This window comes from Orcinus orca, chromosome 5 (genome assembly GCF_937001465.1).
Source record: "Orcinus orca chromosome 5, mOrcOrc1.1, whole genome shotgun sequence".
Taxonomy (NCBI): Eukaryota; Metazoa; Chordata; class Mammalia; order Artiodactyla; family Delphinidae; genus Orcinus; species Orcinus orca.
The window spans coordinates 52243477-52263025 of record NC_064563.1 but is presented as its reverse complement, the minus strand read 5'-3'; the positions used below and the strand labels follow the sequence as shown (position 1 = coordinate 52263025).

At 38.0% G+C, this 19549-nt stretch overlaps 1 protein-coding gene across 11 annotated transcripts in view; it reads left to right on the top strand.

Moving 5' to 3' along the window:
- MECOM (MDS1 and EVI1 complex locus) overlaps nt 1–19549 on the top strand; it is a 568305-nt gene that overhangs the window by 500811 nt on the left and 47945 nt on the right. For 7 of the 11 annotated variants that reach the window (XM_012533299.3, XM_033429566.2, XM_004270573.4 and 4 more), the window contains exons 3-4: nt 7062–7196; nt 19292–19394. In XM_012533299.3, coding sequence (XP_012388753.2) covers nt 7062–7196; nt 19292–19394 — 238 coding nt within the window. Of the gene's footprint in view, nt 1–3454; nt 4170–4308; nt 4411–7061; nt 7197–19291; nt 19395–19549 lie in introns of those variants that run through there. The other 4 variants (XM_033429573.2, XM_004270575.4, XM_033429569.2 and 1 more) reach the window with 3 other exon arrangements.

Here is a 19549-nt window from a genome sequence, read left to right as displayed (position 1 = left end):
CTAATATATTGACTTATTTTAAATAAACAGTTACACAATGAAGGCAGAGCCAGTGGCCTTATTGGAAATCTTTGAGCCCTTTAAAGAGTCTGCAATCCACGCAGATGGGGGAGGAAGGAAGGGGCCTGAGGAGGGTTTATGCCCTTTTCAGACCAGGAAGAAAACACATTAACCTCTCCCACCCCAGCCCTGCCATCAGCCAAAGGGGGATCTTTACAGCTCCCAGAAAATCTATCAAGTCACACTCAAACCTCATATTTTCCGATGCCTTTTTCCTGGTAAACAACAATTAACAGAACAGGGCAGAAAAAACAATCATTCCTTCTGGAAAAATGTTTTTAAAGTATGATTCTTTTTAAAAAACATTGCCACCAAATCACTCTATGTTCTGCTTTTAAACTGTACATTTGTTGTTGTACGTTCTCCTATTCCGTTCCCTTAATACTTAGATCATCTGTGCTGATACATGTTTGCAAATTAAAGCTGGTTTGAGATTATAGTAAAACCATTATTTTTAATAGCCCATTTCAAGGGCAGCGCTAAACACTGCAGAACACGCATGTTACTGATTACTGCTGAGCAGACAGCAGCTTTTGCAGACTAATTTGTAACTGGGAACTACTGTAAACAGATTTCACCAGAAATCCCAAGGAATAAAGGGAATTGGTGGTGGTATTTGTCTCCTTGTATTTGTTTATTGTTTTAGAAACCTCCTGATGTTGAGCCAGTTAACCGGGGAGCAAAGCAAGCCCCCCACTGCAAAAACCTTTTCCTCCAGCCCTCCGGCTCCTCTTTCGTGTCACTTTTGATCAGGGGAGGCAGGTTAGGGTCTTGTCCTAAAGGGTTATTATTGAAATAGCCAGAGGCTCCTTTCATGAGAATCAAGGCCCTTCTAGCTACTCTGGGATTACAGGACCCCATTTTTAAACTTCAAGTTGCGTCGTCAGGAAAAAGCGAGGTCCGTGAAGTTATCACAATATAGTCAAAGAGGGGAGGGGGCGGGGGTGGGGGAACGAGAGGGAGAGGAGAGAGAGAGAGAAGAAATACTGAGCTCTGATGTTTGCCGAGGTCCTTTAGTCTTTCTCACAGGTTATTCAGTGGAGAACCAGACTGAGGATGATGACATTAATAAAATAATAATGATAAGGCTAAATAATCCCCTATCTCTCTAGATCAATCTTCCAAGGACTTAGAAAGAAAGTGTTAACTCTTTTGGCTCTATCTGAGGAAGAGAATTTCATGCGTAGCAATAGCCTTAGCTCAGGTCCGTGTCTGCGGGTCTGGACTGCAGGGTGCACCCATCCGGTCTTGAGGCTCCGGAAGGCGCAGGATGGCGCGGGAGGCGGAGGGCAGAGCTCGGCTGCCGGCACCCGGCGGGCGGCAGCGGGTTCACCTGGGTGGCTGGAGCCGCCAGCGCCGCTACTTAATTCGGGGCGCAACGCCATCTACCGGCCTCCTGACGCACCTGCAAGTGCCCAGACCTTGAAAGTCGCCCCGCCTCCCCCACCCGAACCCAATATAAGGGAAAAAACTCCGAGGCCCTTTCCACGATTCCTAATTTAGCCAGGACCTGCCACTGATTCCATACGAACTTTTGTTTATCCACCGACGTTTCCTCCTTTTCAGAGCAGCTTTGTAAAGGGCAAGGAGGTGGGGGCCAGAGACTAGGGCGGGGAGTTGGGGCGTTGAGCTCTCAGACCCCCTGATCAGGCCGCACTGTCTGGAGCAATCGGTTCCCCAGATTACTTGTATTTAACACACAATGCATCATAAAACAAATCCCTCATCCTGACAGGAAGAAAATAGAACAGCTCATAGCTCGAGCCGGTCTAATTTATGGCTAAATTAAAAAAAAAAAAAAAAAAGGGTCGGGGGAGCTCCTACAATGGGCAAGTTGAGGAAGGGCAGGAAATCAATGGCAGCAGCAAGCCCGGAGCTGTTAAAGGTTCTCAAGCGCCGAACTCTATGGGAATATCTGACCGGGTTTTAGGTTATTTACAAAGGATTTTTCCTGTCCTACCTACCATTGCTGTGCGATTTTCCCGCAAACAATGGCCATTATCTGAAATAACAGTTCAATGTCACAGATAACAGGCCACCAAAACGAATTAGTCACCACCTCTTGTCATTTTCTTCCCCCCCATCCCTCCCTTTTGTTACTATTTTTGTTTTTAAATCAGCATTTTGGGGAAATACAGATCTACTAGATTTACACGTCTATTTGCACTTGGAGAAAACAAAAAGGGACTTGTACCGTCTCCGTTTGCAGATGAAGTTTAACATAGACGCGCTTTCCATCCCGTCTCTCTTCACCCCTCCCCCTCAAGTGTCCCTTGATTCGCTTACTTTGCTTAACTTTCCATTGTTGAGCTGAGAAGTTGGATTTTGTCCATTTGTTTTTATGAATGGAGTTTTGTGATAAAAAGCGTTTATTTCCATTTAACCGATGGATTTTACTAAAATTTCCAAGCTTGGCTGGAGTAAATCCGTAGACACTTTTATTTTGCCACGCATTCCCTATATTCTTTATTCCAATATTGTTTCTGGAATGTGTTGATAAAAGCTGACCATATATATTAGAAAATTATTAATCACCATATAGTACTGATTCCCCCAAAACAACACTTAATGATGTTAAAAGTTAAAAAATAATCTGAGTTATCAATTCCACTTTGGGGCATACATGATGTTTTAGTTAATGTATCAGAGAATATAGCAAAAACTCACCAGACAATCATCTACCTCTCTAAGCCCCTAATACGCTATTTGGGCAGGTTATATGCAAATAATGTTTCAGATTTTTAAACTCCTTCCTCTAAGAAAAATATGATTTAAAAAGTAGCATGCTCTTCTGCTGACCTAACTATGATAACGGAGGGAAAAATCAAAGTACGAATTTCAATAATAATAATAAATACTTAACAGAAAACTGGAAATGTCCTTTTCAACTTTTTAGGCTACTGTTTTCGGAGCATTTCTAAAGTAATTATGGTTAGCGTGAGCCAGCGTCTCTTCACCCTAAACCTCCTCCTCGCCCCCTCCAGCGCCTCACCCCCAGCCTCGTGCACACACCCTCACACCACGAAAGCCCTTCTCCACCCCATTACTCCCATCCCCCCCAACACACACACACACACACACACACACACACACACACACACACACACACACACTTGTGCTTTCAGGACACCGAAACAGAGGATATTTCCCTGGGGAAAGAAATCCTGCCTGGCGAGATCTCCCCATTGGTTGTTTACCCAGAGAAATCTACATGTTTAAGGGGGATGGTGCATCCGTAATCAGTCTGTCCCTATAGGACTGAGTCTTGGCGACCTTTTTGTGACCTCTCTCGCCAGAGGAGGCTGCTGTCACTTTAAAAATTTACTGAAAGAGGAGCCTGTCTGGCTTCCGATCACTCTGGGCGGCGGGAGATAGCTCCCTTTCTCCCTCGCCCCGGGTTCTTTCTGGATGGCCGAGCAGATCCTCTTTAAAGAGACAGTTCATGAAATAGAAACCCAGCGGCTGAGCTACGAGTTGCGAAAGGGGACGATCCCGTGAGGGTCTAGGACCGGGGAAGGCGCAGCGGAGGATCAGAAAGGGGGCTAGAGCTCCCCTCGCCTCCCCAGGCCCCCCACCTTTTCAAACTCTCCTCCTCCTGCTTGTATCTCCCCCCCCCCGCACCACCACCACCACCTTGGAACTGGGAGAGAGAAGTGGAAGAAGTTTTAGTGGGTTTCAGATAACTTTCATTACACATCGGGCTGATAAGAGCAAGAGAAAGTGAGAAAAGAGGGAGGTGATGTGAACCAGAAGGAATAGCTCGGAACTCATTTAGGAAGGGGGAAAAAAGCCAAAACACACCAAACTCGGGTCACCCAGACGAGAGGAGCCTTCATTTCTGGTCTTAAAAATACACTGTTGGCGGACAATAAATCTGAAACGCGTGGTCCTGGCGAGCAGATCCTAGAGACGGACAAAGTTATCAGAGACCATTCGGAAATCGAGACGCGAGGCTTTTTTTTTTTTTAAACATCTCGAAATGTGGCTCGGGATCGTATGAAAGGATTTTCGTGCAGGAAACCTGGGGGCGGCTGATTATTTTATTTTGTTTGTTTTAATTCTTCTGTGATTGCCTTTTATTGCTGAGTTGAGGCCATAGAAATCTTAAGGTAAGAGAACTCACTTTAAAAAAAGAAGTCCTGACGATGTGCAGTTTGTTACTTGGGACAGTTTCCTGCCTTGGCACCCCTTCTCCGGGGCGCCCCCCGCCCCCCAGCCTTCTTTTCCTACTTGCCCGCAGTCTCGCGGAGCCCTGTGCTTATCTACGTTGCCGGGACTGGCGATTTCCTTGTTCCTCCTGTGCAACGGTGTGGTCTGGACGCGTCTCCGGGGTGGGTCGTCCGGCCTTCGGTGGGTCTCTCTCCCGGCTGTCGGCCTCCTTTCCTCGCGCTCTTCTCCTCCTTCCCCTCCCTCCGTGTGTCTGTCCGTCGGTATCAGGGACTGAGAAGGTGGGGTTGCCAAAATCTGAATTCCTGGCACCGGCCACGCGACTTTGGAGCCGCTTTCGGCCGAGTTCCACCTTGCCAAGTAACAGCTTTGCTGTCCAACATCGTGTGCTGCTTCGCGAGAAAGTCACATTCGGACCCTTTGGCTAGATTGTGGGGATTTTTTTTTTTTTTTCCTTTCGCTGTTGGATTTTTGAAAGGGCCTTTCTCTAAAGTCCACCTAAAGGGAATTTTTTTTTTTTTAACTATCTTTGGAACTTGACAGCTTTTAAAAACACAGGAGTGTGTTCGATGAAATGACAGAAGACGTGTTGTTACTTTATTTTATTCGAGATTTCCGAGACGATTAAGACATTTGGGAGACAAATGCAGTTGTGTTAGCAAATCAGAAGCGAATAATTCACCCAGGGGGGAAAGGTTTCTGGAGAAAGTTAAGCTTTTGTCTTGGGGCAAGAATACGGAGAGTAAGAAAGTTAATACTTTGGTGAAATATTTGAATAATCATATTACATGTATGTAAAAAGACATTCTTTGGAAATGAACCTGTTTTTAAATTAATTTCACTGTTGACAGTGGCAATGGCAATAATGTTAACACGGAGTAAACTTACACCTAGAATTTTTATGTGTATATGCAGTACTTACCCTCGCAAAAAGGGAATGCTAGAAAGCTAAGGGGATAAATGATTTTTGACTTTGAAATTAATAAGTTTCCCACGTCTTTCTGCAAATATGAAATGGAATTGGTGTTGCATTTCACTGCCTTCACCCTGTTTCCTTCATTAAATATTTCTCTAGTGTGTTAGTAGAACTACCTTTTTTTGGGGGGGAGGGGGGCTAGTCAAGAAAACAAACAGCAAATATCAACCAGAAATCAAACAAACTGAAAAATAAAACAACAATCCCAACCTTTTACTGTTTTAAAGTGTGTATTGCAGATGTTATTTATGTTTCCAGACATGTGAGGAGGGGGGTAATCTCAAGTTGCCATTTAAGCTGCTCAGCATTGAAAGTTGAAGAAAACAACTTAAAGTTTGTAATTTTATAAATGAGAAATTGTTAAAATCTGTTCTTCTCACTAGAGAGGGTATTTAACATAGACTTTTTGTTGGTGGTGGTGCGAAGAGGCCTCCTTGAAAAAGATTGTGTGTGTGTGTGTGTGTGGTGTGTGTCAATTATTATTCCTATCTTATGTTTCAATTTTTCTTTGTAAAATTGTGGGACTACTTATTGCCCTTTAATTGCCTCATGGCCAAAGGCTTATGCATAATGCCTCTTGACTAGAGCCCTCAGAGTCCTGGGCTTCTTCTTGAAGTTTGTGGTGAGTTAATGACTTGAATCTGCAACTGGGTGATTACCTGAATTCTGTGCAAAATTGCTTTTGGTCTATGCACCCGAGTGTTTAGTTTTAACTTCTATAGGTATAGATACAGCAGAGTTCTGAGGGGGGGGTGGGGAGGGGGTTATTTAATTCATCAATTAATGTTCTAGACTATATTGTTTAGTCTTTGATAGGAAACTTCCTCAAGTTTGCGCTGATTGACATTAACATTACCAGACTTTCTAGTTATTTACCATCAGGTCAACAACTATGCAGCTTTTAATATTGATGTATAAAACATTATTGCTACTATTGAATCCGAATAGCCTCCTTTCGGTAGACAAGACCTTAAAAATGGACACTTCCCATCTTAATTTTTGTTTAATAGGTATCCTGAGTAGTGATTAATATTTAGCATAGGCTAAACATAAAATCTCATGAAACATAAAATCTCATGAAAAATAACAACACTAACATACACAACCGTATATAATGATGGCAATTTATGTCAATATTCTTACATATTTTTTACTTGTTCACAAGCCAGTTTTGGTATTTTACTTATGAAACATAAAATTGAAATGTGCATTGGCATGTGTTACCTAAAACTTTAGGTTGACATATTTTGCACAAGTGTTTACCAATTATTTATTTTCATTTGTTTTTCTTTAGTTTGGTGGGAAGCATCAGTGAGACAAATCTTATTATCTTCTTCAATTACGGGTGTGATTTGTTTCACGGTAGTGCAATGCAAACTGAAAAGGAATTTGACAATATTTGGATTAAAGTTTTTAAACTGCACTAATTTAAAGTGCAAAAATTGTGAAAGTATACACTTACAAGGGAAGATTATCTGAACCTAAAATATTGACTTGTATAGTTTAGAAATATTATGTTAATATATGCTGCTCAATATTATTTTTGATAAAAATCACATTGGATAAAATTAAGGCAATAGCACTCATTCATTCATAACAAGGAATCGAGCATTTTTAAAACCAACTAATTTTTTGTAATAATTTACAATTGCTTTGTTCCTTTAAAGGCAGTACATTGCCACTTCTAAGATAACTTATTATTATTCCTTCTTTATTAATATGCATGCTGTCTGACTTTTTTTCTCTTAAGGATTCAAAGGAGGAAACATACATTTGAATAAAATATTTTCAAGCAATTAACCATTCTAATGAATGAACTGATAATGGAAATTGATTGTTCTCGTCTTCTTCCTTCTAGATCTTAGATGAGTTTTGCAATGTGAAGTTCTGCATAGATGCTAGTCAACCAGATGTAGGAAGCTGGCTCAAGTACATCAGGTTCGCTGGCTGTTATGATCAGCACAACCTCGTTGCATGCCAGATAAATGATCAGGTATGTTGTAAAGATTTTCTTGTCTTTCTTGGAGAGCACTAAAGTATCAGTGAAGCCTGAAGAATAAAAATAACAGTGAGCTTCAGTAGACCCTTGTGGCCTGTTTGTCGATATGGTGAAAGGTAATGCCCAAATATAAGATGCAGAATAAAGTCATTTTCAGTACTTCTTTTTTGGGTAGTTTTTTCATTTTGTGCTAGTAAACTTCATAAATGCTCTAGTTTTCTGGGAATGACTGAATGATTTAAGAACTGAATACTACTTATTAGTAGCTGTTCTTTACCTTTTTTTTCCTTTGCTATCATAATAAGGAGACATTCATAGAAAGTACTGAACTAATCAAGAACATTGAATTTCTGCAGAAATTGGAAGTGATACACTTGAAATATTATATAGATTTTATTTTAAATAATAGGTAGTGGTATATGTATGATCTACGTGTGAACTTGTCTGATTATGCATTTGATTTGCCTAATTATAAACGAGAAACCCTTTTAGATTAATCAAATAACATTTTTTTGTTGTTGTTTATGTGAAATGTTTAAAAGTATCACTGCTGGAAATTGCTTTATGGAGGCTCATGCAGTGAGGTTAACTTTAATAACAATAACTATGAAACAAGATCATGAAAATATCAAGAAACATATTTTGCACCCAATAAAGTGAGGTTATGAATCTTGTAACTTAGTATGACAATACTTAAAACAACAAGAACTTCAACCTGCTAATTTTTGTTTTATAAACATCGTTGAGTTAGAATATAGTTATATTATCATCATTTATTTCTTTTAAACCGATGGTTGTGTAAATCAGATATGTTTCAAAGACCATATTAAAATGGTTGCTTGGCAAATCTACTATGAAAATCACCACCAAGAAAAAGAAAAGTTTAAATTAGATGTTTCCATTTGAAAGTTGGTAAGTAATGCTAGCGTCATATGGTCTAAGACTCTGTTTCAATCATTGTTATGAGATTATTCTTTGGCATTTTACCAGCTACTAGATAATTTTTACTGACTAAACTGTATAAGAGGTAGTAAATTATAAAATTAGGTTTAAATGGGAATCATTTTAAAATCTTCAACATATATCAAAAATAATAAACCAATCAAATGTTTTTTCCCTTTGTTGTAAGAAAATAAGAGACATTATTGACAAAGGAAAACATTATTAAATTAGCTATTGATTGTAAGCAGAAAATACCCCAAGTCCGTCATATGAGTTACTGTCACCATCAACAACAAACATTTCTGAGCACTGACTATATGTAGGTGTGGGAATTACATAGGTGTTGTAAATGAGGGAATTGTGCGTGTGATGCTTCCTAAAAAAGGAACTGGAAGACCTCAAAAGGCAGCTGTAAGATGAAATAATGTAATTATATCATAACAATTATTTGCTATCCATATTTACTGACAACAGGAGCTATTTCCTTAGACAGATAAAACTGTTGTAGGATCAGTGAAAAGATGGTTGAAGAATGAGACTTGTGGCCAATACATTTTTTCATTTAATAGTTATGGGTCTCATATTTTTTAATAAATATACTCTTGTCCTTGGGAATTGTGATCTCATTAAAAAAGGAAACTATTTTGATGTTCTTAAGTATGAATTAGATTGCTTATTAGAGTAGGCATTTATCATTTTCACATGGTTACTTTTGAGGTACACATTGTAAAATGCATTGCTTTCGAAAGAAAATATGATGGTTTTGTATCTTAATGAAGAGCATGTTTACATACTTTAACTGAAGAATCAGGGAAAATAGTTAATCAGGAAAACCATAGAAGGCCAATATTAGACATACACTATTATTTCTGTAAGTTCTCATTTTAAACTTATGTATTATGCTGGCAGAACTCAAAGATGGTAAGAGAGTACATATCAAATAACATAGTTGTGAAATTGACATTATATGGTCAAGTAAGTTCACCCATAAACGATGAGAGGAAAGTCAGAGGTAAAAGTCAGATTTGTGTGATAGACAGATATGCATACAATCACACTCAACCCAGTTGACAAGACAAACGAGAGCAGACATCAAAATCGTGTATGCATATATTGTAAACACACTCATCTATAAGCATGTATGCATCTTTTCTAAAAGCCAATTAAGACTAGCAATTCCAGGCAGCTTTGAAATGTGAATGTTGGACTAGGTACAATGATAAAAGAGCTGACTAAAGAGATTCTCTAGGTCTATTTTTTCACTCTGTTTTCTGTGAGGAATATAGGAGCTGCCAAATGGTGAATAAGCACAACTCATCTCATAATGAACGCTCCCACTGTGTGACATATTATTTAATATCCAGATATAAAGAGGCACCCTGGATCAGGAGTAATTATTAAACATTAACAACATCAACTCACCTGCACACACAAAAGCAAATTAAGCACGCGACAAAAAACTGTAAAAAGTGTTCCTCTTTGCTCTGATTCTTAGATAGAGCTCAAGTTTATAAAATGAATTTTAAAGAAGTCCTGGGCTTTAACAATGAAGAATTTCAGGGGAATCTTTCAACTACAAGCTAGTCATTGTAATAATTAGGGCGTCCAACAAAGAAGGGAAAAGATGACCTAAAACAAAAAGGAGGGTATAAATTATAGTTTACTTTTGCAAAGATATGTATTTTTTAAAATTCTAATATTAAAGGTCAAGTTTAGTCAATTTTGATCAGTTTTATAATGATGTGAAGGAGTTCTACAAAAGAGAATTAATGTGTCTGCTAAACGTGATAATACAGTTTGATCATAGTGGGACAGTCAAAACATGTTGTCTTGGGTAAAACTTGTATTTGATTTGTTTGGGGTGATGAGGTACTTAGAAACAGCCTAGGTTTAGATTTTCAGGTAAAGCTGATAAAGTGTGCAATCTGTTTTGTATCATAAAGGCAAAGGCTATTCAATGAACATTTTCCTAATACCTCTCTACAAGCATTTTATCTGAGGGGATTTTTCAGAGTTTAAATCTTCCAATAGATCTCTGCAAGTTATTTTATTGCGGATTTCTTTTTTTCAGCCCAGAGTAAGCTTTGTGGCACCTTTTTTCTTGACAGTGCTGCCTAGAAGACTCGAGTTTATTGTTTTTAGATGTCTTTTTCTTTTCATGTTTTCAAAATTATTGCAGTCATGTTTTTGGAGATAGAAATTCTGAAAACACTGGCATACTTGCTAAACCATAATTTCTAAGCAGCTGCAGCTTCTGACTGATATCCTTATCCCCCCCGAAAATATTGTATTAACTACGGTAATTTATCTTTGTAAAAGAAGGCCGCGCCAAAGACACTAGTAAATTAAGTCACACTCCAGTCATAAAATAGTAGATCCACTAAAAACACCCAAGGCTCTTTATCCTTGAAGTCCTAATTATTTTTCCCCTTATTCCTTAAAGTTTTTGTACAGTGTTACATAGCTATACTGCTGCGGCACAGGCTTTAGCTGGAAATTTTTACTGAGACAGACAATGCGTCCATATCTTTACATTTTAATGGTCTGAATTATGCCTGGTTGAGGATCCAGAACTGGCACTGGGAGGTAGATCAGAGCACAAGGAAAGGCAGAGAATTGGATAATGAAAGTTCTTTCCAGAACAGGTCCTCAAGAGGACCGAATATGTAGAGGAAGCATGAAAATGGTTTATTAATTATTCAGAGATTTCATTACATCTGGAAGCACCCATGTGTTTAACGTCAAGTGGGCCAAACACCCAGATGATTTACTGAGTGTTTGTTTTTAAATCTGGATATTTTGATGTCCTTTTCTTTGTTGTCTTGTAGATATCTTACTTTTACACCCATTTTGATGGGTGGAGGGAGCATGTTGCATTAGATTTGCTCTCACCCTGCTCCCGCCTTTCCCTCCATCCTTTGATGAGTTTCCTCAGACCTCCACATTGCTATACCCTTCACCTAGATCAAAGGCAAGTGGACCCACAGACCCCTAGGTACCTCACATCAGGCCAGTTCTTATCTAGGATATGTTCACAAGTTTCGTGTACTTACGAAATAGCTCTCTGGACACAAGTTTTTCTCTAATACTTCTTCATGGTGAAACCATTTTCGTTGTAATCAGACAGGTCACTGTGGCCCAATTCGTGTAAGTGAACTTTTTCGACTTACACAAGACCTACCTTTCCACTCATGATAATGAGAAAGATCTGGGCATGTGATTTGGGGTAACATTTTATAGGTGTGCATCACAGAAAGGAACGTAATTTCATTCAAGCTCTTGGCCTGCCCTAACATGGTCTACAAGTGGAATAAAGTTCTCAGAAACCCAAGACATTATTAATCTTGTCATTTACACAAGGTGATAAGTCCTTTCATTTTTAAACAGGCCCTTGACAGCTGGTATTTAGTAAGTAGACTAAGAGAAGTCTGCTGTTCCCTCTGAAGAAAACAAAATGTGTCGATAAGAGATTATCTAATGCCCGATGTATATTTTGAAGAAATAAGATCTAGAAGAAGGAGTGCCCTTCAGAGAATACAAGGTCAGAATTCACTTAGAGGATTCTGCCAGCTCCCTTGTCGTTGAGGAACAGCAGCAAGATTCTACAGTGTTTTCAGTTGGATCAGGCATTGTTCTCGTTTGTGCTTTACCTTATAAAGTTTTAACTGCTTCCAGGACCATCATGGCTGAACTGGCACACCCACTTTCCCTCTCCCTGGGTCCACGTCAGCGGTGCTATCAGGCTGCTGTGACACTATAACAGTATTATTATTGCAGGCTTATTATGGACTCAGTTATCAAGTTATTTTCTTTGGCTTTTTACTGAAAAAAAAAATGTATGCCTACATCATTCAATTAATGCAATTTGTGCAAAAAAGCAAAATGTAGTATCTTAGCCTCTCTCTACTTTTTCAACATGTTTGCGTCAACTGTCAGGTAATTTGTTAATTTGCTCTTCCTTTACAAGGATTTCTGTCCACATTTTCTATGACCTCTTTTGATGTTAAAATTATTATTGGCTTTGGCCATTTTCTTTGCTTTGCTTTTAAGTCAAGTTCCACTTTTATACCAAAGTTATGCTCTGCTGTTTTAAGATGAATGCCAGCTGGCAATACCCAGAGACTGGCTTTGTGAACGGTGCCTAAGCTGACTTTGGGGGGATGCTGTCTGGCTGATAAGTTACTTCCTTCACCCGAAGATGAAACTGTCTCAGACATAGTCTGTCATTTGATATTTACATGATAAAACAAATAGCATCCCCTCCCCACAGAAAAGTTTCCCTCATGTAATTATGCCCAGCACACAACCCTGCCATCGCACTACACAGACTAGGAATTTTTACCAAGACCCACAAACCACGTAAATTGAAAAAAGATGATCTGCACATTCTAAGTAATTAATATTTGCATGTACACAACACTTTTCATTCAGGAAGATCTAAAAGCATCACAACCATACCAGACTCCAGCTATTTCTGGAATGGTACCAAAAAGATAGTTGTCAGAATTCATTACAAGCCAGTCGTCAAGGAGGAAAACATGTTGGTCAAGAACACAAGAAACATCTCCAGTCTAGTAAAAAACCCAAAGAGGATCTTTAGCTTCCTGACTTTCCAAGCATTCTGAAACTGTTCAGAATGATCAATTTTCTTAGAGTCAGACAAAATGGCCACATTAAAGACAGGTGTCTAATGAATATTTCTTGTGGGGTCTGTAGAGAGATCCTTAGAGGTTAATTAACAGGACAACTTGCAAGGCTTCCAGGCTGGGTACCCTGTAGGCTCCAGGTATAATAATGTGTATCTTTATCACTTGCCCTGTTCTTGCAAACTAGAGTCAACAGTCAATCCTTTCTGTTTTGTTTCATCCAATAAATTACACTTGGCTTTCTCTTCATGTTCTTAATGAAGAGATAAAAATGTGTGGGGCAGAACTTCTCCTTCATTAGTAGTTTTGTTCTGAAAATAGCCAGTGGATACATATAATTTTGTTTTGGAAGCAGATACAGCAAGACAGTACCTGACATTTCTCAGTTGATATTTTATAGTCTTTAGACTGTTACCTTAAAGACAAATTCGGGATACTATGTCTTTGGAGGAACTAAGGAAACTAAGGATGGTTTGCTTTAGCGAAGCTTGGCCACGATAATGCTTACATTCTGTTGCACAAATATCTTTACATTCTGTCATCATTCTCTGCCTGCTGAAGACACTTTTAGTTATCTCTTACTAATCAGGATTAGAATGTGTAATAGGGTCCTTCTTTCAGAGGTTAAAAACTTGTCACTCTTGCCCTCCTGAGTAGGGGTTTCCCATGTTGCTATGGAAAGATCAGGGGTCCAGAGCAAGTTTCCTAAAGCCAGCACATATGCACACGTTGTCTCTGTGGACTTGATGTTACCTCTGCAGCACCAAGACTGACAGATGTGTTCATATCAAATATTGACTTTGTTCAGACATGCAAATGGTCACTTATCTCCCCTTCTATCCACACTCTAAACATTAAAGTTCCATTCAGCTTTTCCTAGCCTTCGGACTGGTAAATTGAATGAAGCTATAGAAAATAAAGCATTCAGGCTGATTGTTGGGAGGTGGGAAGGAAGAAATCAACTGTCTACTTCAAAGTGAAAAGACGGCAATAGTCTGAAAAAGTTGTCTCTCGGTACAGGTTTTGCAGGGAGTACATTTCTCTATTATTTCAATTATTACAACTTCCTGAATAGGTTGAAGGTCACTCATAATTCACACTTCTGCCATTTTCAGACATGCCAAATGCAGTCTATTAAGCATAAATAAAACTTCCAGTGCTTGACCAGGAAAAATAAATGGGAATTCATAACAATGAGTCCTTATTCATCTTTTTAAAAGTAAATGATGTTTTCTTTCTTTCTTGTTTTCCCTCTGTGCACTGAATTTTTCTTCTGTCTCAGTAATACAAGCATAATACTTTGAATCGATCCAAGCATAGCAAACTAGACAGCAAGTCTGGTCTGACAGATTCTAGATTTTTCTACTTTATAGGATAATAAACAAGAACCCACATTATTGCCATCTATATAAATACAAATGGTAGCATCATCAATTTGATGGAGGAATCGGTTGAACACAGGCTGTGACAGTACAAAACAGAATTAATCTGAAAGTCTTTTATAGCCTATTACCTTTGCTATCAGAATGCTTATAACTGTCCATACTCTCTTTAGTGGCTGTCCTCTTGGGCTTAAATGACAAAAGAAAATGAATATTTAATAAAGTATGATTAATTTCAGTTCCAACTGTCTATAATAAATAGTTATCTATAACATATATTACATATAATATGCAATTTATAAAATATATCATTGTATATAACTTATATGATATATAATAGAATTAATCATATGCCATTAAATATTAATTTATATTAATATGTAAAATATGAGATTACTAATATCTTGTGCAGATTTTAAAATGTCCCTAAAATGTATACTTTGCCACATTTATAAATCACATATAAAATATATAATATATCCAAGCACATGTATACTTATATATAACGTTGTATGAAAATAAACATTTTGGCAGTCTAAAATTTGCTAAATCAAATCCACATCACCACTGCCTTTTACCTTTAGCTTAGCCTTATGAATATTAACTGAACAGATATCCTTTTGACATTTGGAACCTTTTCAAGGTTTGATTAAAATAAATTAAGAATAATAATTATTTTTTAGAGTAATTCCTATATACATGCATAATATATACTTATGCCTTAAATTGTGAATTTCACCAGTAGTAAAAGTGAACAATTTGAGGGATTTCTTGTTTTATCTTCAAATATCTGAGTGCTTTAGAATTTTTTAAAAAATATTAAGAAATTTCACTAGCGTGATATTTTGGCAAATTTTAAAATAAAAGAATATAGAACGATCTATTAAACCATTTACTATAATATTTATTCTTATAAATTAAAGTATTCAGGGATTTAGATATAATATCCATACTTACAAGGACAGAGATAAAGCTTTCTGGAAAAATTAAAAAGAGTCCAGCAAGATATTGGAAAAATTAAATTTTTTCTATGATAAAATGAAAAGACCACCTCAACTTTCAAAAGTTTCCGATATATGGAGAGTTAGGTCATGTTCATAACATGTTGTGTTTCTGGAATTTGGTATTAGCTACCAAATAGAAAACTCTAAAGGAGTTAACACAGTTTTTAAATATTTATCATGACTTTTAAAAAATGGAATTCTCATATAATCCTATTTTCTTATACTAAAAGGCCCCATTCCTCTCATTTTTCACCTTATATTGGGAGAGATTGTCTTCTCCCTTCTAGCAGAGCATTCTGAGAGACACACAGCAAAATAATAACTCTACAACCCTTTTGTATCCATTCCAACTTTTTCTAAGTGAGATTTTGAGCCCCTCTTTAAATACTTGAGTTGAATTCGTCACAAAATCCCAGATCCAGGACATTTTTATTTTGGTTCCAGATAACTTTTTCCATAAAACTTCCTGATGGAAGAGACCTGTTAACTCTTTTATGGAGTTTAACAGAGGAATTGATTCCCTTCCATTTTTATCTAACACAAAACCCAGAGAGGTTATATTAGTCATGTCTCTGCTTCGGGTACATAACTCAGATGACATGTAATTCATAGGACTGCAATATATAGCCGAAATTTTGAGTATACACTGATTTTAAAGATGTTATGATTACATTTTTATAATCATGGTCAAGCATACTTAATAGACAAACCTGCGGGAGAAGCTACATAAATCACTTCCGTTCTTTATTATATTTTTATTTGCTGAAAGACCCATTTTCTAACATAAAAGCATAGACGCGATAACTTTTTTTTCTGAAAGGCTTGATTCCTCCAACATTACATTCCATCTTTCCCCCACATAATTGTTTTGAGGCAACAAATTGTCATTATGTTTTCATTTAAACTACTTCTCTCACTTCTCAAACGCCTGCTGGTGTATTGTTATTGCTAGAACATAAACCAGCTTTGTATGTAGACATCTCTGGATTCAAGCATTCAAATTACACTTTGGGACCATTGTAATTATAAGAGCAAAGACATAATTTTGCTTAAGTCTCTGTAAAATCCAAAGAGTTGAGATATAATGAAATGGCAAGTGGTAACAACACCTTGAAAAAAGCACTGGATTTCTAAGGGCGGTAGATGGGGCTTCAAGGCACATTCTTACTGCGATATGAGGAAGCATGCCCAGAATCTGCCCTCATTACTTCGGGCTCTTGCCAGTTCTTTTCAAACCTCAGTTTCATGAGCACCATAAAAATTCACTTAAAATCGAAAAGAACACCCTGAAGTTAAAACCCACTCTGCTTTGCCTTGCCTTTCGTGGCCTGGAATGTCACCTTTTACCTCCAGTAAATAAAGCCAACATCAATGCTCTTCCGTGTCTTTTATTTTTTATGCACTCAGTATTCTTCACATGACAATCTGGACACTTAAAGGGAAATTACAGTAGTGATCTGTGTCCCGGCAAAGAGAATTATCTTTCTAATGTATAGTTACAGTGTATCTATCACTTTCTTTTGTTTCTTGGGCTGTTCACACTGGATTGAGTAAATCTAAAATGGAATTAAAAGAGACATGATTAATAGTGGACTCTATTATTCAAAAGAAAATAATGATATCATAATACTTTCTTCCAGTGATCTGGCATGTGTGTCTCTGCAGTATTCCCCAAAAGCGACAATTGTACTGTTTTATGGTCTTTCGGGATATTGTCTCTTTAACATCACTGTTTCCGAGAAGCCACTGAAAAGTTCTAATATGTCACAATTCAAATATCAACATGTTGTTGGAAAGGAAGCTAATAAGTTAAACCTTTGAGAGATGCCAAAAGAAGAGGTGATTCAAACTGTTGAGAGAAGTCTATTGTTTTCTAAGGGGAAATAGAACTCTAGAATGAAACAGGGCACTAATAAGCATTTAACTGGAAAGTTTAGGGGGAAAAAGAAAACGCACACTTTTTTTTTTTTTTTTAATCTGGTAACTTTTTGAGCAGAATTATTCCTCTGAGTGTACTTCCAGAGAAGGGAAGATGTGAACGTTAGGGTTAATAAGATACAAACTGTAAATTCTCTGGTTTTTATACAATCAGCACATAACAAAGAGTAATTTTCCTAAGATAGTCTGGATTTTATCTAAGGATAGAGATAAAGAATCTTAGGTTATATTATATTAGGGCAACATTTTATGTTTGGTGTTATTTTCTATAAAGCAACTTCATGTGGTTAAGTTACTGTTGCATGAAAAAAATGATTTTATTTTGACAGGAAAGAAACTAAGCAGAAAATACTCCTCATTGAGTTATTTTTTGAATTTAGCACAGTTTTGTGCTCTGGTCTTTTTAAAGAAAAATAAACAATTGGAGTTTAGAGCCACCTACTGGAATGAAGAGGCACGTACTTATGTTTAATGTCCTGCTTTTCAAGAGATAAACAGATAAATATAATTAAAGTTATGCACATTTCTGTTGATCTTATAAAACGTTAAATTACTCAACTTTTCTCAGTTTGAAATAAGTGGTCCTGTAAGAAACCACAGGTAGAGCAATGTCTTCTCAAAATAGATCCTTCCCATTTCTTAGTAGGGTGTGCCAATTTGTGTTATGTGGTTTTTCTCCCCATTGCATCAAGACTGAGCAGAATTGAATCCCTAGTTTTATTGTTGTCATTGTTGCTTTTGGTGGTATTTGTGTGTGTGTTTGTGTGTGTGTGTGTGTGTGTGAATGTAATTGTTCTCATTTTCACCAGTTAACTGTATAACTTTATTCTTTCTTTCATAACCTCTATCTGGTTACGGAATCGTTGTTTAATAAATAATCCTAGAATAGAATTAAAAACTAAGAACATATTATGTTAAAAAGAAAAGCCACCTTAAATATTTTCATGATTGAATCCTTTTTATATTGAGATATAATTGACATATAACATTATATTAGTTTCAGGTGTACAACATAATGATTCGATGTTTGTATATGTTGCAAATCAGAATTAAATGCTTTTATAAATGAAGAAACCCGGAATCCTAGACAAGGTGATTGGGCAATGACCTACCTAGGGTAACCACGCTGGTCGGGGAAAGGTAGGCAGCTCTTGGAAATTATAGGTCAGGGTTTTTTCCACACTTGCCCCACTGCTTTTTAGTCAGTTATTAATGGATTTCTTAAATCCTTCCTCTCATCAGCATTTTGCTAGAAAGTAAGAGGAATAAGCACCACCCCCAAACCCTGGTAAAGGAATCAATTGAAGGCATAATGCCTGCTTTCAAAGAGTGGGATCAGTATCTGGGTCATGATGGCAGGTCCTGGACCTGTGAGTGGCACTTTTTTTTTGCGGTACGTGGGCCTCTCACTGTTGTGGCCTCGCCCGTTGCGGAGCACAGGCTCCGGACGCGCAGGCTCAGCGGCCATGGCTCACGGGCCCAGCCGCTCCGCGGCATGTGGGATCTTCCCGGACCGGGGCACAAACCCGTGTCCCCTGCATCGGCAGGCGGACTCTCAACCACTGTGCCACCAGGGAAGCCCGTGAGTGGCACTTTTGATTGGTAAAAGAGGGATTCAGTTTTTAAAAAACCAAATGCTCTCCTTTGACTATGTTCTCCACAGATCTTGTTGTCATGATTCTTTATGTTGTGTCCCTCCAGCCTATTACCTTCAAAGCTCCTTGTTGAGAAGGTGCTACTTTTGAGAACATGCTCGAGGGGAGTAATTGTGCCCCTGCCAGTCTTCGCTAGGCCACTGCTGGATAACGCAAGACACATTCAACTCTCTGAGTATGTGTGTGGCTCCCTAGAGTAAGGAATTCAGAGAAGGGATTGTTCTTTGTTAAACATTACACAGGGTGTATGTGACACAGCAAGGCTCACATTAAGAAAATTTGATTTGTGAAGTGGGAGCTGGAAAAGATTTATGAATTGGCATGAGAGTCACAGCTTTCCATTTGTCATCAGAGGGCTAGTTCTCAGTGTATAAAACAGGAAAGCTAGTTCTTTTGATGAAAATAAAAAGGAATATTTTTGTTAAGGTACGGGAAAATGTACAGTTATCTTAGTGTATATCTTGCCCTTTCTTAATATTCACTTCTCTTTCTCTCCCCCAACCCCTTCATTGTCTCTTGAAGATATTTTATAGAGTAGTTGCAGACATTGCACCAGGAGAGGAGCTCCTGCTGTTCATGAAGAGTGAAGACTATCCCCATGACACTATGGCACCGGATATCCACGGTTAGTACCACTCATGCCACCATCCGCGCCACCCTCATTTGGAGATTGTGATGGAGCATGCCAAAGGGTCCGTCACACTTGGTACTTGTTAGTTTCCCTGGGTAGTCAATGTCAGGTTTAAGAAATTCCTTCTCATAGAGTAGCTGTTTTCTTGG